The sequence below is a fragment of the Bombina bombina genome, chromosome 5 (genome assembly GCF_027579735.1).
Source record: "Bombina bombina isolate aBomBom1 chromosome 5, aBomBom1.pri, whole genome shotgun sequence".
In the NCBI taxonomy this organism is placed as follows: Eukaryota; Metazoa; Chordata; class Amphibia; order Anura; family Bombinatoridae; genus Bombina; species Bombina bombina.
Window position 1 is genome coordinate 866,532,879 of NC_069503.1, and position 23,809 is coordinate 866,556,687.

General features: G+C 42.5%; 1 protein-coding gene and 1 non-coding gene across 2 annotated transcripts in view; both read right to left on the reverse strand.

Annotated features, from left to right (window-relative positions):
• Positions 1-320: 320 nt before the first annotated feature.
• The window catches only part of LOC128660911 (maternal DNA replication licensing factor mcm3), a 130,169-nt gene continuing 106,680 nt past the window's right edge, over positions 321-23,809 (reverse strand). Inside the window, exons 14-17 of the mRNA XM_053715003.1 lie at positions 15,804-15,889; positions 15,625-15,719; positions 2,601-2,685; positions 321-546 (exon numbers count right to left, since the gene is read on the reverse strand). Coding sequence (XP_053570978.1) covers positions 348-546; positions 2,601-2,685; positions 15,625-15,719; positions 15,804-15,889 — 465 coding nt within the window. The 3' untranslated portion in view covers positions 321-347. The remainder of the gene's footprint in view (positions 547-2,600; positions 2,686-15,624; positions 15,720-15,803; positions 15,890-23,809) is intronic.
• On the reverse strand, positions 12,844-12,959 carry LOC128661863 (U5 spliceosomal RNA). Its single transcript, XR_008402643.1, has one exon. It is a non-coding gene; the product is annotated as a U5 spliceosomal RNA (small nuclear RNA).

The window sequence follows — 23,809 nt, forward strand, 5'->3', positions numbered from 1 at the left end:
ACCCAGGGAAATACATAACTAAAACTGCACCAACTCCTCTTTGGGTGCTTTTCATAGCATAGATGACATAACCTATTTTATATAGTATAATTTGCACCAATCTTCCCCTAGTCACCTTTTCATCCCCCCTCTCCCTCACATGCAACCTTCTCTTCCTCTAAAGAAAAATAAAATAAATAAAAAAGGAGTACATTGCATTAGCTCAGTCTTTATTTTATTATTGAGACATTTACAAAATGCATTTCATAAGACTTTTACATTGACTCTACAAAACTATTTAGACTTTGGTTATAAATTTATAAATATTTCACAGATTGAGAATTTGCAAAGAGGAATAACAGTAAAAATTAAATAAGGAAGACTACATCATCAGACACCATGACTTGGTTATCATTCTGCATGTTATCCAGTGCTTGCTTCACTTCATCAGGCTCAAAGGGCAGAGGATTTTCTTTATTGATTAAGTCTAGAAGCTGATCCACTGTAACCGACTGGGAACGAGTACTCTTAAAAGCCTTCAAGAGGGCAGCTTTAAACTCCTTGGTTCTGCAATAAAAAAAGGAATTTTTTTTATATATATATATATATATATATATATATATATATATATATATATATATATATATATATATATATATATATATATATATATATATATATATATATATATATATATATATATATATATATATATATATATATATATACATACATACCATTTCTTTTTATAATTTTCCCTTCTCAAAAAGACTGAATTCACCAACTTAAACTGTATAGTTCTAGTCAAATGTGGATGAACAAAATTATACCTTATTTTCACATAAGCTCACCCTATTCTTCCATCCAGGCCCATGTAAATATTACTTTCTTTTTTGAAATGTTTTTATTACAGGTGTGTAGTTCCTCCTAAGCCAACATAAAATAAATCTTTCCTTCTTAAAACAATTCTGATACACCCAGCTCGTTATAATAAAGTGCCTACTGCTTGCCATAGTCTCACCATTGTAAAAATGTTAACACTATTTGTATCTTGTCCATCTTTTTTCTAAAATTTGAAGATAAATTAGGCAGTAGAATTAAATTTCACACACAAGACATTTCGGAACGGCAAAGTGCCTGGTCAGAAGAGTGGTTTTGTTGAAGTGCTCTCTAATGTTCTACATATCTCCTCCATTATCCCCTTTTTCAACTTACCCTAAAATTGTCTTCCCATACTGTCTGTTCTGCAAAACCCCTTTTCTTCTGTCAGATTTCACACACATTTCTCATAAGTTACCATTGTATGCAAAAGTCTGGGCATCCCTGTAGCCCTCCCCCCCATTCCCACCACTTTCTTTACTTTCTTACTGAAAAGATAACTCTGCAATGCAAAGATTTAGGAGCATTTCTGCAGTAAATTTAAGATGTGCAAGTCTTCATGCCCCTTCCAGTTGATCCACTGGTGATTTCTTTGTAATATCACAGAACTTTGTCTAAATTGACTTGTGGCAGTTCCAGAACTTAATACTTTCTCTCTGCAATTTGTTACACTTGCACTCAACTATGGGCAGCTGACTAAAATCTTGTATTTTCAGTACTGTTAGAAGTGCAACCTCCAGACTTCACTGCTATATAGTCATTGGTTGCACACTTGTGACTCATTAATAGCTGTCCCTTGTCACTTAATCAGTAATTTTATTAGAAGCATTCTTGCTAATTAAAGTATATTGCAAAAAGGTTTCTAGTTTAGTCAGTTGCATGTGCATCTAAGTTTAAAGGGACAGTCAAGTCCTCTCATGATTCAGATAGGGCATGTAATTTTAAACAACTTTCCAATTTACTTTTATCACCAATTTTGCTTTGTTCTCTTTGTATTCTTAGTTGAAAGCTAAACCTAGGAGGTTCATATGCTAATTTTTTAGACCTTGAAGGCCGCCTTTAAGCTTAATTCATTTTGACCACTAGAGGGCATTAGTTCATGTGTTTCATATAGATAACATTGAGCTCTTGCACGTGAATTTACTGAGGAGTGAGCAGTGATCGGCTAAAATGCAAGTTTGTCAAAAGAACTAAAATAAGGGGGCAGTCTGCAAAGGCTTAGATACAAGGTAATTACAGAGGTAAAACGTGTATTATAACTCTGTTGGTTATGCAAAACTGGGGAATGGGTAATTAAGGGATTATCTATCTTTTAAAACAAAAATTCTGGTGTTGACTGTACCTTTAAGTAATTTCCACTTCCCCCCCCCCCCATCCTGTTTAACCTATGTATAAGAAATGGTTTTTCAGAAAACAGAAATAATTATATATTAAGTATGAAAGAAAAAGCTCATGATGTTGCAGAGAAATCCACAAAGAACTTCGTGCAGAAAACTGAACTTAATTCAAACTCATCACCGCCCTCAAGACACATCAAATGCAGATTTAATATTTTTGTTTGAAAACCACACCTGTCGCATTAAAATGTAGCCATTAGAGGTCTGCTTCAGCAGCTTACTAGGATTTTACCTATACTTCATAAAATGTATTGGCTTTTACAGCTGCCCTTAATGTATTGCTGATCCCCCCATACAGCTCTTTACAAAGTTAACCTGAAAATGTAAAAAAGCTGCATCACCTACCTGCTCTGACTCAGTGAACTCTTGGTAGGTGCTTGTCCTTCACGCTCAGGCTTCTTCATAGGCGTTCTCAGACTCTGAGAAAGTGCTGAAGAACATGTTAAGATATGCTTCACCTTTCAGGAGTGGCAAAATGCTTCCACAAACCAGATTTAAAAATGGTGCAGTACATGAAAGGCAAAAACTTAAATTATGCTTACTTGATAATTTTCTTTTCTTCTGACGGGGAGAGTCCATAGCTGCATTCATTACTTTTGGGAATTCAAAACCTGGCCACCAGGAGGCAAAGACACCCAGCCAAAGGCTTAAATACCTCCCCCACTTTCCTCATCCACCAGTCATTTTGCCAAGGGAACAAGGAACAGTAGGAGAAATATCAGGGTGAAAAAGGTGCCAAAAGAATAAAAGAAAATAAACAGCCGCCCAATATAAAAACATTGGCAGGGAAGTTGTGGACTCCGCCCGTCAGAAGAAAATAAAATCAGGTAAGCATAATTTTTCTCTTCTTAAAAATGGGGACAGTCCACAACTGCATTCACTACTTTTGGGAAACAATACCCAAGCTACAGAGGACACTGAATGCAAAAAAGGGCGGGTAGACAAGGCGGGCAATTCGGAGGGCACCACAGCCTGAAATTACCTAAACACCTGACAAAAACAACTGCTTCACCAGAAACATAAGGATAAAACCTTAAAAGGACCAGCTAACTGCCCATCAGTTAAAACCAGCAAGGCCCTAGTTAGAGACCGCTCGAGCACAAAGCTTCCGAGGAGACAAATCCCGCAGGCTCCAAGCCCACACTTAAACTTCCCCCCGACCCAAGGGAAGGGGACCCCTACATACCCCCTGAAGGGAAGAGGAAAAAGAAGAACTCAGATCTAAAGACCAACAAGCTAGGGTAAAAGGAACCCTACCCGAACTCCAAGCACAAAGGTTGCAACAGGACAAAAAAAAAAAAAAAACGCATAGAGGATGAACTCCAATGACCAAACAAAGAAAGGAAAAAAACCCTACCCCTATCTGAACGGAAGTCCAAGGGACCATGTAACGTCCCAACCCTGGAGACCTAGAGAGACAAGGTAGACCCCATCCCTCACACAGCATGCAAACCCCACTATAAAAGAGCGACCGAGGGATAAAAACCACCCCTGGGAACCGCTGAAAAATAGCATCATAAATCTTATGCTCTAGATGAAGCCACAGGCTTCCCTCTGCAACAGAAGTCTAGCAAACTCCAGCCGTTAACACTAGCAAACCAAGCTAGGAACTGCCCCAGAGCTCCCACAGAGGAAAAATTCAGAAGTGCAGAAATCACTCCCTCCAAGGAAAAACAAGGAAGTAGGACAGCATCCAAAACCAGCAGAGAAAGCCCCCTGCTGAGGAAGGAAACACCGCAAAGCCTCCCAGTTAAGGAGGGATCACAAGATCTACATGGTCCAGGCTCAACCAGACAGACCTATGACTCCCTCTCCGAGGCAACGGACTGAGCACCCAAGCGACTGGCAATGTCCGAAAGCAGGGAAATAAACCATTCCCCTGACCATCCAAATCCTTAGTAAGAAGAAAGGAGGGGAACAAACTTTAACGGTACCAATGGGTAGAGCAAACTCACCCATTTGCTAACAAGACTGGCATGCTAACCAACTAAGCTACATAGGACTATTATCAATAACATAGGATGAGCTTGGGTTCCAGGACCCAGAAAGATCCTTATACTACAAGAAGGGACACTCCACTGAACCAACAGTGATGGCACAATACCAGAATCCAACCCTTCATGACATCCCAACTGAACAGAGGAAAACCTCCAGGGCACTAGGTGGATACTGTGGTATATAAGTTGCAAAGGAGAGAAAGAAGAAGTACTATGTGGCACACTTATAATTATATACATATGAGATTTACCAAATAAAGAATGGGGGGGGGGTTAGGAAATAAAATTTGACTTTGTATGTTTAAGAATTTTAATGTCTTTAGTTTTTACTATTAAACATTAAAATACATATGCCTCCCCTCCTATGATTGCACACTAAGCATTAAGTATCTATCAATATATGTACAGGGATAGTCCCAAGAACATGTGCTATCAGATAGCTTACACTATTACATATTTAAAAAAAAACTAAAACTTTTTTTTACAAAGCAGTGGCGAAACGAGCATCAGGCGTTTGCTCTGCCCTCTGTTATATTACATGTTGGTGCTTATGCACAGATCACTTATTTGGTATCCTTACTTTACAACTTTAAATTTTTAACTTGAATTGTGGCAACAGTGTCAGTGTTAAGCTACTTGATAGTGCATGGATTTGGGACTATCCCTGATTATATATTGTAAAGAGTCAATACATAGTACAGATAGTGATTAAGTGCGACAGGGACCCCGATGTTTTAAGCTATAATGTAATAGTGTAAGCTGATCACACATGTACTCGGGACTATCCCTGTACATATATTGATAGATGCTTAACTCTTAGTGTGCAATCATAGGAGTTAGCGTATCGCACTGTAATCAGTTTTGCATTGTCAGTGCAAACAGGGACCCTGATATTTGAAAGCTACACTGACCAAACACGCATATTACTTTGGGGACTCTTTCTAGCCTATAAACGGTAACATTAGCGGTATAGGCAAGTACATTTAGTACACTTATTGAATATATTGTGCAATTGCCCCTTGTTCTTTGCACACCGTTTATTTGTTAACAGATACCTTCATGATATTTTACCTCTTCTTTCAGACTTATTTTCCCAGAGGGCAGGCATATGTATTTGTATGTTTTTTTTTAATGAATTTTAATATGCGTTTTAGTGTTTACTATTAAACATTAAAAGTTCAATTTTATTTCCTAAACCCCCCCTTCCCCCCTCCCCCCCCCCCCATTCTTTATTTGGTCAATCTCATATGTATAGAATTATAAGTGTGCCACATAGTACTTTATTCTCTCCTTTGCAACTTATATACTTAGTTGATACTAGGCAATGCCTTCTGCAGTTACTCGAGTTTTTCTGCCTTGGGAACTTTAGTATTTACCCAACTCTCCCCAATCTGTCTGAACTCACCTTTAGACAACTCTACAACAGATACAGTGGTATGCCTCAATCTCCCTAAGGGGAGGAGAAAACCAAATATAACTGCTCACCCGCCCACAGGTCTGGTGTGTGCGGCAGCAGACAGCAAAGGCCATACCGATTGTAGAGGAACCATCCAACTGCAACAGCCAACCCAATAGAAAAAAAACACAGCCATCGAGCACACTTAAGGTGCAAATAACTGAATCAGATTGCGACTGCAATCTCCCGCTTGCTAGGCAGCTAAACTACCCATTAGGCTATTTCCAAGTCTCCGATAAGAGAAAAACAAAAACCCCTGAAAGGGCAAGTGGAAGTCTCAGAACAGCCCAAGACCCATCTAAGAGATGCGGTCAGATATCCAAGAGAAGAACATGTCCGGAAAGCCGGACATCTGGAAACCAGAGCCAGCTACAAAGGTAGTAACCCCTGAGGAACCATAAGGATACCTCATACGGAGAACCTGTACCCAAGGAGATGCAACCACATCCAAAAGGTTCTTTGACACTGGACGTTCGCTAAGCATCCCACAGACAGAGCATATCTCCTAAAGGCTGGAGGGACAACACCCCAAAGTAGAGCTCAAAACTAGATAATACAGCTTGAGAAGATAAAATAGTCTCCAAACAATCCCATCAGGATAAACCTTCTGGAAACCCCCACAGCTTAAGAAATTAACGATGGACGAGCCTCATAATTCCCGGTGAGCGACAGATAAAACCGAGACATCTTAAGGAAGGGCAGCTCCAGGAAAGCCGGAGACAAATGCATTCTCCAGAACCCCAAAAACACGGGAGCAGACAAGAAACCGTAGGAGGAAAAAAAAAAAAAAAAAAAAAAAGGCTGTTAATGCCCAAAACTTCTCTAACAGATAACCCCCCCAACCAGTCCCAAGAAGGGGAAAATAAGCCTAAGACATCGGGACCCCTTAAGGAAGAGTAACCATCATCAAGGCCTCAAAAAACAAAATTTATGCTTTCCTGATAAATTTCCCTCTTGTGGTGTATCCAGTCCACGGGTTCATTCATTACTTGTGGGATATTCTCCTTCCCAACAGGAAGTTGCAAGAGGACACCCACAGCAGAGCTGTCTATATAGCTCCTCCCCTAACTGCCACCCCCAGTTATTCGACCGAAGACGAGCAAGAATAAAAAGGAGAAACTATAGGGTGCAGTGTTGACTGTAGTTTAAAAATAAAAAACACCTGCCTTAAAGTGACAGGGCAGGCCGTGGACTGGATACACCACAAGAGAAAGAAATTTATCAGGTAAGCATAAATTTTGTTTTCTCTTGTAAGGTGTATCCAGTCCACTGGTTCATCCATTACTTGTGGGATACAAATAGCAAAGCTTTAGGACACGGATAAAGGGAGGGACAAGGCAGGTACTTAAATGGAAGGCACCACTGCCTGTAAGACTTTTCTCCCAAAAATAGCCTCCGAAGAAGCAAAAGTATCAAATTTGTAACATTTGAAAAAAGTATGAAGCGAAGACCAAGTCGCCTCCTTACAAATCTGTTCAACAGAGGCCTTATTTTTAAAAGCCCATGTGGAAGCTACTGCTCTAGTGGAATGAGCTGTAATTCTTTCAGGAGGCTGCTGGCCAGCAGTCTCATAAGCTAAAGGGATTATGCTTCTCAGCCAAAAAGAAAGAAGATGCCGAAGCCTTTTGGCCTCTCCTCTGTCCAGAGTAGACGACAAACAATGCAGATGTTTGACGAAAATCCTTATAAGCTTGTAAATAAAACTTTAAAGCACGAACCACGTCAAGATTGTGTAATAGACGTTCCTTCTTTGAAGGATTAGGACACAGTGAAGGAACAACAATTTCCTGATTGATATTCCTATTAGATACTACCTTAGGAAGAAACCCAGGTTTGGTACGTAAAACTACCTTATCTGCATGGAAGATCAGATAAGGGGAATCACACTGCAAGGCAGATAACTGAAACTCTTCGAGCCAAAGAGATAGCTACTAAAAACAGAACTTTCCAAGATAACAGCTTGATATCTATGGAATTCAAGGGTTCAAACGGAACCCCTTGAAGAACCAAATTTAAACTCCATGGCGGAGCAACAGTTTTAAACACATGCCTGATTCTAACCAAAGCCTGACAAAACGCCTGAACGTCTGGAACATCAGCCAGGCGCTTATGAAAAAGAATAGACAGAGCAGAAATCTGTCCCTTTAAGGAACTAGCTGATAATCCCTTTTCCAATCCATCTTGGAGAAAAGATAGTATCCTAGGAATCCTGACCTTACTCCACGAGTAACCCTTGGATTCACACCGATGAAGATATTTACACCATATCTTATGATAGATTTTCCCGGTGACAGGCTTTCGAGCCTGAATCAAGGTATCAATGACCGACTCTGAGAAACCACGCTTTGATAAAATCAAGCGCTCAATCTCCAAGCAGTCAGACGCAGAGAAACTAGATTTGGATGTTTGAATGGACCTTGGAGTAGAAGGTCCTGCCTCAGTGGCAGAGTCCATGGTGGGAAGGATGACATGTCCACCAGATCTGCATACCAAGTCCTGCGTGGCCACGCAGGTGCTATCAAAATTACAGAAGCTCTCTCCTGCTTGATCTTGGCAATCAGACGAGGGAGGAGAGGAAATGGTGGAAACACATAAGCCAGGCTGAAGGACCAGGGTACTGCTAGAGCATCTATCAGCGTTGCCTGGGGATCCCTTGACCTGGACCCGTAACGAGGAAGCTTGGCGTTCTGACGAGACGCCATCAGATCCAGTTCTGGTTTGCCCCAAAGATGAATCAGCTGGGCAAATACCTCCGGATGGCGCTCCCACTCCCCCGGATGAAAAGTCTGCCGACTTAGAAAATCCGCCTCCCAGTTCTCTATTCCTGGGATATGGATAGCTGAGAGATGGCAAGAGTGAATCTCTGCCCATAGAATTATTTTGGAAACCTCCATCATGGCCAGGGGACTCCTTGTTCCCCCCTGATTGATATATGCTACAGTTGTGATATTGTCCGACTGAAATCTGATGAACTTGGCCGCAGCTAGTTGAGGCCAAGCCTGAAGAGCATTGAATATTGCTCTTAGTTCCAAAATGTTTATCGGAAGGAGGGCTTCCTCCTGAGTCCACGAACCCTGAGCCTTCAGGGAGTTAGACTGCGCCCCAGCCCAGAAGGCTGGCATCTGTCGTCACTATAGTCCACTCTGGCCTGCGGAAACTCATTCCCCTGGACAGATGGACCAGAGATAACCACCAGAGAAGAGAATCCCTGGTCTCTTGATCCAGATCTAACAGAGGAAACAAATCTGTGTAGTCCCCATTCCACTGGTTGAGCATGCAAAGTGGCAGTGGTCTGAGATGTAGGCGGGCAAACTGAACAATGTCCATTGCCGCTACCATTAGGCCGATCATTTCCATACACTGAGCCACTGATGGCCGAGGAGTGGAATGAAGAACACAGCAAGAAGTTAGAAGCTTTGATATCCTGACTAATATCAGAATTTTTTTTCATTTCTACTGAATCTATTAGAGTTCCTAGGAAGGAAACTCTTGTAAGAGGAGAGAGAGAGAGAGAACTCTTTTCTATGTTCACTTTCCACCCATAAGACCTCAGAAAGGCCAAAACAATGTCCGTATGGGACTTGGCGATTTGAAGAGTAGACGCCTGAATCAGAATGTAGTCTAGGTAAGGGGCTACCGCTATGCCCCGCGGCCTTAGAACTGCCAGAAGGGACCCTAGAACCTTTGTAAAGATTCTTGGTACAGTCGCTAACCCAAAGGGAAGAGCCACAAACTGGTAATGCCTGTCTAGGCAGGCGAACCTGAGGAACTGATGATGATCTCTGTGAATCGGAATGTGGAGATAAACATCCTTTAAGTCCCCTGTAGTCATATTGACCCTCCTGGATCATAGGGAGGATGGTTCGGATTGTCTCCATCTTGAAGGATGGGACCCTGAGAATTTTTTTTCGGATATTGAGATCCAAGATAGGTCTGAAAGTTCCCTCTTTTTTGGGAACTATAAACAGGTTTGAATAGAAACCCAGCCCCTGTTCCTCTCTTGGAACTGGGTGGATCACTCCCATAACCAGTAGGTCTTGAACGCAACGTAAGAATGCCTCTCTTTATCTTGTTTACAGATAGTCGTGAGAGATGAAATCTCCCCTTTGGAGATGACCCTTTGAATTCCAGAAGATATTACTGGGAAACAATCTCTAGCGCCCAGGGATCCGGGACGTCTCTTGCCCAAGCCTGGGCGAAGAGAGAAAGTCTGCCCCCCACTAGATCTGGTCTTGGATCGGGGGGCTACTCCTTCATGCTGTCTTAGAGGTAGCCGCAGGTTTCTTGGCCTGCTTCCCCTTGTTCCAAGCCTGGTTAGGTCTCCAGACTGGTTTGGACTGGGCGAAATTTCCCTCTTGTTTTGCATTAGAGGAAGTTGAAGCTGCACCACTCCTGAAGTTTCGAAAAGAACGAAAATTATTCTGTTTGGTCCTTAACTTATTGGACCTATCCTGAGGAAGGGCGTGGCCTTTTCCTCCAGTAATACCAGAAATGATCTCCTTCAGACCAGGCCCGAATAGGGTCTGTCCCTTGAAGGGGATGTTAAGAAGTTTAGACTTTGAATTAATGTCTGCTGACCAGTACTTAAGCCATAGCGCCTTACGCGCCAAAATGGCAAAACCTGAATTCTTAGCCGTTAGTTTGGTTAACTGAAAAACGGCGTCAGAAATAAAGGAATTAGCTAATTTAAGAGTTTTAATCCTGTCTAGAATATCGTCTAACAGGGTCTCTACCTGCAGAGACTCCTCAAGAGACTCGAACCAAAAAGCCGCTGCAGCAGTAACTGGGGCTATGCATGCAAGAGGCTGGAGGATAAAACCTTGATGTATAAAAATTTTCTTAAGGAGGCCCTCCAATTTTTTTTATCCATAGGATCTAGGAAAGCACAACTGTCCTCGACGGGGATAGTTGTACGCTTAGCTAGGGTAGAGACTGCTCCCTCCACCTTAGGGACCGTCTGCCACGAGTCCCGCATAGCGGCATCTATGGGAAACATCTTTTTGAAAGCAGGAGGGGGAGAGAACGGCACACCTGGTCTATCCCATTCCTTAGTAATAATTTCCGAAAACCTCTTAGGGACTGGAAAAACATCAGTGTAAACAGGTACTGCAAAGTATTTGTCCATTTTACACAATTTCTCTGGAACCACAATGGGGTCACAGTCATCCAGAGTCGCTAAAACCTCCCTAAGCAATAAGCGGAGGTGTTCAAGCTTAAATTTAAACGCTGTCATTTCAGAATCAGGCTGAAGTAACGCCTTCCCTGAGTCTGAAATGTCACCCACAGATAGAAGCTCACCTGCCTCGGCTTCTGAGTATTGTGAGGGAATATCAGACACATGCATTAAAGCGTCAGAAAGCTCTGTATTAGTTCTATCCCCAGAGCCGTCTCTTTCCTTGTAACCCTGGCAGTTTGGAAAATACCTCTGTGAGGGTATTATTCATAACTGCCGCCATGTCCTGCAAGGTAAACTAATTAGACGTGCTAGATGTACTTGGCGTCACTTGAGCGGGAGTTATAAGTTCTGACATATGGGGAGAGTTAGATGGCATAATCTCCCTTTTTTTAGTCAGAGAATCCCCTGGAGATAAATCTTTAAGCGCCATAATATGGTCTTTATAGTTTATAGAAATTTCAGTACATTTGGTACACATTCTAAGAGGGGGTTCCACCATGGCTTCTAAACATATTGAACAAGGAGTTTCCTCTATGTCAGACATGTTTAACAGACTAGTAATGAGACAAGCAAGCTTGGAAAACACTTTAATAAAGGTAAAACAGCAATTAAACAAAAACGTTACTGTGCCTTTAAGAGAAAAAAAACCTAACACTTAAACTGCAAAATAGTGAAAAAATATAGCAAAGTCTTTGAAATTTTTACAGTGTGCGTAAGGGACTAAAGCAGCATTGCACCCACTTGCAAATGGATGATTAACCCCTTAGCCCCCAAACCGGATTGAAAAACGTTAAAAAAAAGTTAAGACAGTTGAGCACCCTGCCACAGCTCTGCTGAGGCTCCTAAATGTCCTCAAATATGATTCTGTGCAGAAATAAAACTCTTGTAATGGTCCTCAGGTGTCAGAGGACTAATCTAGGGAAGCTGGATGTCTCAGTCTGAATAAACACTGTGCATTTAGAGCGCTAAAATAGGCCCCTCCCACCATGTACTGAATGCCAGAGGGGCCTTAAGAAAGTACTCTTGGGAGTATCTGATTAGCCATTTGGAAACTAGGCCCCAAATAAAGAGTTCTCCATCAGAGAAAAAACGTCCTATTTTTAAAATCATGTAAACGTTTTGTCCCTAAGTAATATAAGCATTAACATGAGTATTACCCTGTTCTGTAAGCATGATCCCAGTCGCTGTTAAATCACTGCATCAGGCTTACCTCAGTACACAAGGCTCTGTCAGCATTTTCTAGAACTCATATCATCTCTCTAGAAATAAAAAATACTGAACATACCTCAAAGCAGGTAATCTGCAGGCCGTTCCCCCAACTGAAGTTGTCCTATATTCTTCAGTTATGTGTGAGAACAGCAGTGAACCTTAGTTACAAACCGCTAAGATCATCAAATCTCCAGGCAGAACTCTTCTTCCAATTTCTGCCTGAGAGTAAAACAGTACAACGCCGGTACAGTTTAAAAATAAACTCTTGATTGAAGGTAAAACTACACTAAGTCACCACATATCTCTTGATACTTCCTTTGTCGAGAATGACTGGGGGTGGCAAGAGAATGACTGGGGGTGGCAGTTAGGGGAGGAGCTATATAGACAGCTCTGCTGTGGGTGTCCTCTTGCAACTTCCTGTTGGGAAGGAGAAAATCCCACAAGTAATGGATGAACCCGTGGACTGGATACACCTAACAAGAGAAATACATACAATAAGAATACCATAGAGAAGATTTAAAAAAAAAAAAAAAAAAACGCCCCAACCCGGTACCCCAGATGTCCAAGGAGTCATCTAAACCTCCAGTCCCATTGGGAATGGAGAACCCTAGCTACAAGGCCAAAGGACCTCCAGAACCCAGAGTAAACTGTTGGCGGGGTTCCAGAAGCGGATCCTGCTACAATCAGGAACAGGACAATGAGGACCGAGTACAATCATTACGAAACGAAAGGCCTCCTCTACCATGTTTTAGCTCTGCAAGGGGCAGAGCTTCAAAAAAACTTTTGTAAACTCATGGATGATCCTCTCCATGGAAATCTTTAGTAAAGGTGAAAGCTTTATTCGATCTGAAGAGAAACCAGAGTATAACGAACTCGTCATCCGAGTGAGCGAATCACCCAGCCAGGACAGCCAGTTATACCGGCACCACGTGGATGAAATGGACCTTAAGGAACAGAAATTAGCGCCAGGACCAGCTTGCTACACAGGGCACTCAGAACTGACCCAGGCCACAGAAAAATCTAAACCCCAATAGGAATCGACAAAAGGAACTATAGACATAATGTACTAACCCTTAACATTCAACTTCCTCAGCAGTGCCCAAGCGACCACAACATTGCTAGTATCAAATTCCAAAGAAGAAATGTTTCCCAACGGAAAAATTACAACAGACGAGCTTCTCATAAAGAAATAAAAATACATCCTAACCGGAAGAAAAGAGAAAAAAAAAGTGAGGTCAGCCACAACAGGTGAACGCCCAAGAAGAATGGGCACACTAACAGGACCAGACAGAGACCCCATTCTCCCAAAGCTCAGAACTGGAATAAGATACCCCACAAACAAAGTAAATTGGAGACGACAAGGAGATTAACTTAATCCCTCTACATCTAACACAGTTTGCTGTCTGCAACAGAAGACCAAGGATCCCTCAACTCATTAGGATTGGGATCCTCCAGCACCGCCAAAATATGCCATAGTAGGACACAAAGGCACGTTAATTCATAACGAAAAACAAGACTTACCTCCGCCGCGGCAACCGACGACCCCGAAGGGTTGGGCCCCTGAAGCTTCAGAGGAAACCGCTTCCCTAGATGACTGATCTGACCCAGATGATCTCACGCCTGACAAGCCCTGGTTAACAGAACACGGACAGTATCTCATCAACACATCCCTCTCAGGAAGATTTAAATGCGCCAACGCCATAGATATGGCCATGCGGAACCATGCCGTAACCTCTGGAGGAAACCAGCCACCTTCGGGAGAAGGGGTAACAGCATTAGAGACACCTGCTTGCGTAGCTACGGAGGGTTCTAGGGCACGCGCCTCACAGGATGTGGGATCCCCAGGGGCGGATGGCTTGGCGGACTCCAAGTTCCCTGTTGTGGGAGAAAATAGCACTCTAAAGCAGCATTCGGAACATAACTGATGGGCATGGATTACCCAGGCCATCTTATGGGGCACTCACCACCTCTTGTGACCAAGACAACTAGCAAAACTGACTCTCTCCGTCACCACACGGTCAGGAATACGGAAATGGAATGCAGAACGTGACCCCGCCTAGTCACAAGGAACACCATGCAGGCCAGAGAAAAGCGCGCCAAGGACAAAAGAGCTGTGCAGCCTGACAAAAAAAAAAAAAAGGTTGTTATGTTCCGATATAGCCACAAGCCCAAGCGTCACTACACATTAGCAGATAGAATCACATAAACATAATTAAAGTCCCCCCTTTCAATAAACCCCCCCCCTCAGGAGATATTAACCCTTGATTCCATTAAGATAAAGGAGTCCCACTGAGACCCTGACTTCTTAGTTTACATTACATTCAGACATCGAATTAAAATGAAACGATCTTACCGGAATCTACGCTGTGGAACAGGACCACGGCCCTTCAAGTGTGACAGATAGAAGCCTCGCTTCTGACATGGACTTGAGTGAAAAAAGCAGGCAGCGAAACTCATCAACGCTGATTGCCAAGGAGCAGTTAACATGAGTCAGGATGGTTTCGCAGAAACACTCTCCCTGCATCTCTGGGCTAACATTCATCCATGCTCTCACCGAGAAGCCGACAGGACATAGAACTCCAGTCCCATTTTGAAGAGTACTACCCTCCATAAGAGACTATCCTTAATCTTCCGACACTTCTCTGCCAACCTCCTGTGACATAAGGCAAAGTGACTGGGGGATGAGGGAAGTGGGGAAGGTATTTAAGCCTTTGGCTGGTGTGTCTTTGCCTCCTCCTGATGGCCAGGTTCTGAATTCCCAAAAGTAATGAATGCAGCTGTGGACTCTACCCGTTTAAGAAGAAAATTAGAACTTTCATAATTCAGATAAAATTGCATGCTCAGACTTTTCAATTTACTTTTAATCCTTTGTTTAAATGCATAGGTAGGTAGGATGAAGAATAGCAACACATGCCTCTAGTCCTTGGCTCACCAGATGTGACAGCTATATCCCAGTATTGTATTGCTGTTCTGAAGCCGGCTTTTATGTTTAACCTCTTTGCAAGTGGTCAATCATATGTATCCAAGCAGCTGTGCAGTAATAAAAACATCTAACACATTACAGCCTTTACTTTTTTGCACTTAAGCCCTTTTAAAAATGTTAGCAGGAATAGACAAGTCTAAAACTCATCATGTGACCGAGAAAAGTAGCAAACTGATGTAGACATTGTAGCCCGTATTTACATTAAAAAAAAAAAAAAAACACCCCCCCCCCCCAAGCCAGCAGTCAATTACTTATTGCTAAGCAAAGATCTAATAAGTGATCTTCAAATGGTAAAACAAGTTGATCCCTTAGAATGCTTCTATAGATTAAAACCAAATAGAATAAAACATTTTTATACTGAATGATTTTCATAACCAATATTACTTTTGATAAATTAGAGATGCAGGTTATTTTTTCATCATTCATAAAATGAGAACCTAAAAATTCTAAATGAGACTATACTAAAAGTTATATCTAGGCCTCAATTCTATTCATACTACAGTGTCAGCCTATTAACCTCAGCCTTATCCCTTGGGCAAAGTACTTACATTCTTTTTGACTGCTTTCTGTTTCACTGAAAGAGTAAGGATCCATTGAATCATCTTGCGAACTTGCAGTTTTTGCGGAATGTCTAGAACTCTTCCTGCAACAAATTGACATTGCGTTTAACAAAAGAAAGCTTTCAAATATCTTAAAAAAAAAAAAAAAAAAAGTACAAATGTGGTACCTTATTCCTTCCTGGCTGGGCACTTCCTGACTTAATGCCTCCCCATTCATCTCTTTGTCAACCTTTTTCTTTTCCTTTGTCAAAACCTTAAAAAAGTTGTATAGAAAGAGGGAAAAAAAAAATAAAAAAAAAATTTATGCTTAGTCACAAACATGCAGTGACCAAGTGCGCACAAAACTAGTCTGCTGACTAAACCACACTTACAAGTAAAAACCTGAGTCAAGGTGAAGTAAAAACACGGGTAACTACATAAACTTTTTTGAACTTTTATGGAGCACACTATACCTTGGATTTCTAAATTTATCCTTACCTGATAAATTTCCGTCTTTCCGTATATGGTGAGTCCACGGAATCATCGTCAATTACTGTTTGGAATATCACTCCTGGCCAGCAGGAGGCAAAGAACACCACCGCAAAGCTGTTAAATATCACTTCTGTTCCCACAACCCCCAGTCATTCGACCAAAGGTAAATGGAGAAAAATAAGCAACACAAGGTGCAGAGGTGCCTGAGGTGTTCGTAAAAAAATAACTCTTAAAAGAAAGGGTGGGCCGTGGACTCACCATAGTCAGAAAGAAATTAATCGGGTAAGCATAAATTTAGTTCTCTTTCCTAAGATCTAGTGAATCCACAGAATCATCTTTAATTACTGTTGGGAATCAATACCCAAGCTAGAGTACACAGATGATTAGGGAGGGACAAGACAGGAACTTAAACAGAAGGCAGCACCGCTTGAAGAACCTTTCTCCCAAAAGAAGCCTCAGCCGAGACAAAAAACATAATTTATGCTTACCTGATAAATTTATTTCTCTTGTAGTGTAGTCAGTCCACGGGTCATCCATTACTTATGAAATATATCTCTTCCTAACAGGAAGCTGCAAGAGGATCACCCAAGCAGAGCTGCTATATAGCTCCTCCCCTCACATGTCATATTCAGTCATTCGACCAAAGCAGACGAGAAAGGAGAAACCATAGGGTGCAGTGGTGACTGGAGTTTAATTAAAATTTAGATCTGCCTTAAAGACAGGGCGGGCCGTGGACTGACTACACTACAAGAGAAATAAATTTATCAGGTAAGCATAAATTATGTTTTCTCTTGTTAAGTGTAGTCAGTCCACGGGTCATCCATTACTTATGGAATACCAATACCAAAGCTAAAGTACACGGATGAAGGGAGGGACAAGGCAGGAACATTAAACAAAAGGAACCACTGACTGAAGTACCTTTCTCCCAAAAATAGCCTCCGAAGAAGCAAAAGTGTCAAATTTGTAAAATTTTGAAAAGGTGTGAAGCGAAGACCAAGTCGCAGCCTTGCAAATCTGTTCAACAGAGGCCTCATTTTTAAAGGCCCAGGTGGAAGCCACAGCTCTAGTAGAATGAGCTGTAATCCTTTCAGGAGGCTGCTGTCCAACAGTCTCATAGGCTAAACGTATTATGCTACGAAGCCAAAAAGAGAGAGTAAACGACAAACAGGGAAGAAGTTTGACGAAAATCTTTAGTTGCCTGCAAATAGAACTTCAGGGCACGGACTACGTCCAGATTATGCAAAAGTCGTTCCTTCTTTGAAGAAGGGTTAGGACACAGTGATGGAACAACAATCTCTTGATTGATATTCCTGTTAGTAACTACCTTAGGTAAAAACCCAGGTTTAGTACGCAGAACTACCTTGTCTGAATGAAAAATCAGATAAGGAGAATCACAATGTAAGGCAGATAACTCAGAGACTCTTCGAGCCGAGGAAATAGCCATCAAAAACAAAACCTTCCAGGATAACAGCTTGATATCAATGGAATGAAGGGGTTCAAATGGAACGCCTTGAAGAACATTAAGAACTAAGTTTAAGCTCCACGGCGGAGCAACAGTCTTAAACACAGGCTTAATCCTAGTTAAAGCCTGACAAAAAGCCTGAACGTCTGGAACTTCAGCCAGACGTTTGTGTAGAAGAATAGACAGAGCAGAAATCTGTCCCTTTAACGAACTAGCAGATAAGCCCTTTTCTAAACCCTCTTGTAGAAAGGACAATATCCTAGGAATCCTAACCTTACGCCATGAGTAACTCGGATTCGCACCAATATAAATATTTACGCCATATCTTATGGTAAATTTTTCTGGTAACAGGCTTCCTAGCCTGTATTAAGGTATCAATAACCGACTCAGAGAAGCCACGCTTTGATAGAATCAAGCGTTCAATCTCCATGCAGTCAGCCTCAGAGAAATTAGATTTGGATGGTTGAAAGGACCCTGAATTAGAAGGTCCTGTCTCAGAGGCAGAGACCACGGTGGACAGGACGACATGTCCACTAGGTCTGCATACCAGGTCCTGCGTGGCCACGCAGGCGCTATCATAATCACCGAAGCTCTCTCCTGTTTGATCTTGGCAATCAAATGAGGAAGCATCGGGAATGGTGGAAACACATAAGCCATGTTGAAGACCCAAGGGGCTGTCAGAGCATCTATCAGCACCGCTCCCGGGTCCCTGGACCTGGATCCGTAACAAGGAAGCTTGGCGTTCTGACGAGACGCCATGAGATCCAGATCTGGTTTGCCCCAACGATGAATCAGTTGAGCAAAGACCTCCGGATGAAGTTCCCACTCCCCCGGATGAAAAGTCTGGCGACTTAGAAAATCCGCCTCCCAGTTCTCCACGCCTGGGATGTAAATCGCTGACAGGTGGCAAGAGTGAGACTCTGCCCAGCGAATTATCTTTGAGACTTCCAACATCGCTAGGGAACTTCTGGTTCCCCCTTGATGGTTGATGTAAGCCACAGTCGTGATGTTGTCCGACTGAAATCTGATGAACCTCAGAGTTGCTAACTGAGGCCAAGCTAGGAGAGCATTGAATATTGCTCTTAATTCCAGAATATTTATTGGGAGGAGTTTCTCCTCCTGAGTCCATAATCCCTGAGCTTTCAGGGAGTTCCAGACTGCGCCCCAGCCTAGAAGGCTGGCGTCTGTTGTTACAATCGTCCAATCTGGCCTGCGAAAGGTCATCCCCTTGAACAGATGTGGCCGAGAAAGCCACCATAGAAGAGAATCTCTGGTCTCTTGATCCAGATTTAGTAGGGGGGACAAATCTGAGTAATCCCTGTTCCACTGACTTAGCATGCACAATTGCAGCGGTCTGAGATGCAGGCTCGCAAATGGTACTATGTCCATTGCCGCTACCATTAAGCCGATTACTTCCATGCACTGAGCTACTGATGGGTGTGGAATGGAATGAAGGACACGGCAAGCATTTAGAAGTTTTAATAACCTGGCCTCGGTCAGGTAAATTTTCATCTCTACAGAATCTATAAGAGTCCCTAGAAAGGGAACTCTTGTAAGTGGTAATAGAGAACTCTTTTCCACGTTCACCTTCCACCCATGCGACCTCAGAAATGCCAGAACTATCTCTGTATGAGACTTGGCAGTTTGAAAACTTGACGCTTGTATCAGAATGTCGTCTAGGTACGGAGTCACCGCTATGCCTCGCGGTCTTAGTACCACCAGAAGTGAGCCCAGAACTTATGTAAAGATTCTTGGAGCCGTAGCTAATCCGAAGGGAAGAGCTACAAACTGGTAATGCCTGTCTAGGAAAGCAAATCTTAGGTACCGATAATGATCCTTGTGAATCGGTATGTGAAGGTAGGCATCCTTTAAGTCCACTGTGGTCATGTACTGACCCTCTTGGATCATGGGAAGGATGGTTCGAATAGTTTCCATTTTGAATGATGGAACTCTTAGAAATTTGTTTAGGATTTTTAAGTCCAAGATTGGTCTGAAGGTTCCCTCTTTCTTGGGAACCACAAATAGATTCGAATAGAATCCCTGCCAGTGTTCCGTCCGCGAAACTGGGTGGATCACCCCATTAGTGAGAGGTCTTGTACACAGCGTAGAAACGCCTCTTTCTTTATTAGGTTCGTTGATAACCTTGACAGATGAAATCTCCCTTGTGGAGGAGAAGTTTTGAAGTCCAGGAGATATCCCTGAGATATGATCTCCAACGCCCAGGGATCCTGGACATCTCTTGCCCAAGCCTGGGCGAAGAGAGAAAGTCTGCCCCCCACTAGATCCGTTTCCGGATAGGGGGCCCTCTCTTCATGCTGTCTTGGGGGCAGCAGCAGGTTTCTTGGCCTGCTTGCTCTTGTTCCAGGACTGGTTAACTTTCCAGCCCTGCCTGTAACGAGCAACAGCTCCTTCCTGTTTTGGAGCGGAGGAAGTTGATGCTGCTCCTGCCTTGAAGTTACGAAAGGCACAAAAATTAGACTGTTTGGCCTTTGATTTGGCCCTGTCCTGAGGTAGAGCATGGCCCTTACCTCCTGTAATGTCAGCTATAATTTCTTTCAAGCCGGGCCCGAATAAGGTCTGCCCTTTGAAAGGAATATTAAGCAATTTAGATTTAGAAGTCACGTCAGCTGACCAGGATTTAAGCCATAGCGCTCTGCGCGCTTGGATGGCGAATCCGGAGTTCTTAGCCGTAAGTTTGGTTAAATGTACGACGGCATCAGAAACAAATGCGTTAGCTAGCTTAAGTGCTTTAAGCTTTTTCATAATTTCATCCAATGGAGCTGTGCGAATGGCCTCTTCCAGAGACTCAAACCAGAATGCCGCCGCAGCAGTGACAGGCGCAATGCATGCAAGGGGCTGTAAGATAAAACCTTGAACAAACATTTTCTTAAGGTAACCCTCTAATTTCTTATCCATTGGATCTGAAAAGGCACAACTATCCTCCACCGGGATAGTGGTACGCTTAGCTAAAGTAGAAACTGCTCCCTCCACCTTAGGGACCGTCTGCCATAAGTCTCGTGTGGTGGCGTCTATAGGAAACATTTTCCTAAATATGGGAGGAGGGGAAAAAGGCACACCAGGTCTATCCCACTCCTTGCTAATAATCTCTGTAAGCCTTTTAGGTATAGGAAACACGTCAGTACACACCGGTACCGCATAGTATCTATCCAACCTACATAATTTTTCTGGAATTGCAACCGTGTTACAATCATTCAGAGCCGCTAATACCTCCCCTAGCAATATGCGGAGGTTCTCAAGCTTAAATTTAAAATTAGAAATCTCTGAATCCAGTCTCCCTGGATCAGATCCGTCACCCACAGAATGAAGCTCTCCGTCTTCACGTTCTGCAAACTGACGCAGTACCTGACATGGCTCTCACCTCATCCGCGCGCTCTGTCCTTAACCCAGAGCTATCGCGCTTGCCTCTTAATTCTGGCAATTTAGATAATACTTCTGTCATAACAGTAGCCATGTCTTGCAAAGTGATTTGTAAGGGCCTCCCTGATGTACTTGGCGCCACAAAATCACGCACCTCCTGAGCGGGAGGCGAAGGTACTGACACGTGAGGAGAGTTAGTCGGCATAACTTCCCCCTCGTTGTCTGGTGATAATTTCTTTACATGTAAAGATTGACTTATTTAAAGTAGCATCAATGCAATTAGTACAAAAATTTCTATTGGGCTCCACATTGGCCTTTAAACATAGTGAACAAGGAGATTCATCTGTGTCAGACATGTTTAAACAGACTAGCAATGAGACTAGCAAGCTTGGATACTTTTCTAAATAAATTTACAAGCAATATAAAAAACGCTACTGTGCCTTTAAGCACAAAAAGCTGTCACAGTTGAAATAACAATGAACCAAAATAGTTATAGCAACCAATTTTTCACAGTAAATGTATTAAGTTAGCAAAGGATTGCACCCACCAGCAAATGGATGATTAACCCCTTAATACCCAAAAACGGATAACAATTTAATAATTAACGTTTTTCTCACAGTCAAAACACACTGTCACAGGTCTGCTGTGACTGATTACCTCCCTCAAAATGAATTTTGAAGACCCCTGAGCTCTCTAGAGACGATCTGGATCATGGAGGATTAAGTAGACAGATTGTGACTGAATTTTTACTGCGCAAAAAAGCGCTAAAATAGGCCCCTCCCACTCATATTACAACAGTGGGGAAGCTCAGAAAACTGTTTCTATGCAGAAAACAAAGATGGCCATGTGGTAAAAATCATGCCCCAATAAGTTTTATCACCAAGTACCTCACAAAAAACGATTAACATGCCAGTAAACGTTTTAAACATACATTTGAAAAGTTATGAATTGTTAATAAGCCTGCTACCAGTCGCTTTTACTGCAGTTATGTCTCATACATTATTTCAGTATTAACAGTATTTTCAGAGTCAATTCCATTCCTTAGAAAAATACATTCAGTGTACACACACTCATCAGCCTAATACCAGTCGCTATCACTGCATTTAAGGCTGAACTTACTTTACATTGGTATCAGCAGTATTTTCTCAGTCAATTCCATTCCTCAGAAAAATAATTACTGCACATACCTCATTTGCAGGGGGGCCCTGCATGCTATTCCCCTTCTCTGAAGTTACCTCACTCCTCAGATGAGAACAGCCAGTGGATCTTAGTTACGTCTGCTAAGATCATAGAAAACGCAGGCAGATTCTTCTTCTAATGCTGCCTGAGAATAAACAGCACACTCCGGTGCCATTTAAAACAAACTTTTGATTGTAGAAATAAACTAAGTTAAAAAACACCACAGACCTCTCACAGCGACCTATCTTTAGTTAGGCTGCAAGAGAATGACTGAATATGACATGTGAGGGGAGGAGCTATATAGCAGCTCTGCTTGGGTGATCCTCTTGCAGCTTCCTGTTAGGAAGAGATATATTTCATAAGTAATGGATGACCCGTGGACTGACTACACTTAAGAGAAACATAAAATTTGTAAAAATTTGGAAAAATTATGCAGAGAGGATCAACTTGCAGCCTTGCAAATCTGCACCCCAGAAGCTTCATTCTTGAAAACCCAAGAAACCTAATGGAATGAGCTGCAATTCTCTCAGGGGGCTGCTGTCCAGAAGACACAAACCAAACGATTATACTTCTCACCAAAGGGAAAGAAACGTAGCTGAGTTTTCTGAGCTGTACAAGTCCCAGAGAAACAAAATTCTCGGTCAACTAAGTTAGCACAAAAAAAAAATAGATATAAGGCGAATCACACTGCCAAGCTGAGAATCCTGAGACTCTGTGCAGAAGAATTGGCCTTCCAATATAAAATTAATATCTATGGAAGGAAAAGGCTCAAACAGAGCTGCCGCAAACCTTAACAAAATTCGGCTCCAAGGCGGAACAGCCGACTTAAACACAAGCTTCATTCCAACCAGGTCCTGACAAAAAGATTGCACATCTGGCACGTCCGACAGATGCATATGTAGCAAGAATGGACAAGGCAGAAATCTGACCCTTCAGGGTACCGACTGACAAACCCTTCTCCAGATATCCTGGAGACAGGACAAAATTCTAGGAACCCTGACTCCACCTCCTTAAGAGTAGTCTTGTATTCCCACCAATAAGATAATACGTCAATCTATGACAAAACTTCTAGAAACTGGCCAGCAAGCCTAAGTCAGACTCAGTGACCGAAAACCCACGCTTAAACAAAACTAAGCAATCAATCTACAAGCAGACCGCATCAGAGAAACGAGAATTAGAAGAAGGGACCCTGCTCAGAAGGTCCGTTCTCAGGAAGTCTCCAAAGTGGAGATATGACATTACCACCAAGTCTGCATGCCAGGACCTGCGAGGTCACGCAGAGGCTAATAGAAACACTGCCGTTCTCTCCTGTTGAATACAAGCAATGACTTGTGTAAGGAGAACAGAGGAAACAGGTATGTCGGACTGAACCATACCTTGGAAACTTGGCGTTCTGTTGAAAACGCCCTCAGAAGCTAATTCCGGACCCCCCCCCCCCATTTGAGGGTTTACCAAGAAAAAAAAACAAAAAAAAAAACCAGCAATTGTGAGCTTTCGCCCACTGAACAATCCAAATCACCTCCTACATGGCTAAGGAACCCGTAGTTCCTTCCTGGTGGTGGAAATAAACCATTGAGGTGATAATATCCGACTGGAAACAAGCTAAGGATGACTGACACCAAAAGGCCAAGTCATCAGAGCATTGCAAATCACTCTCAACCCCAAGATGTTAAAAAGGAGAGC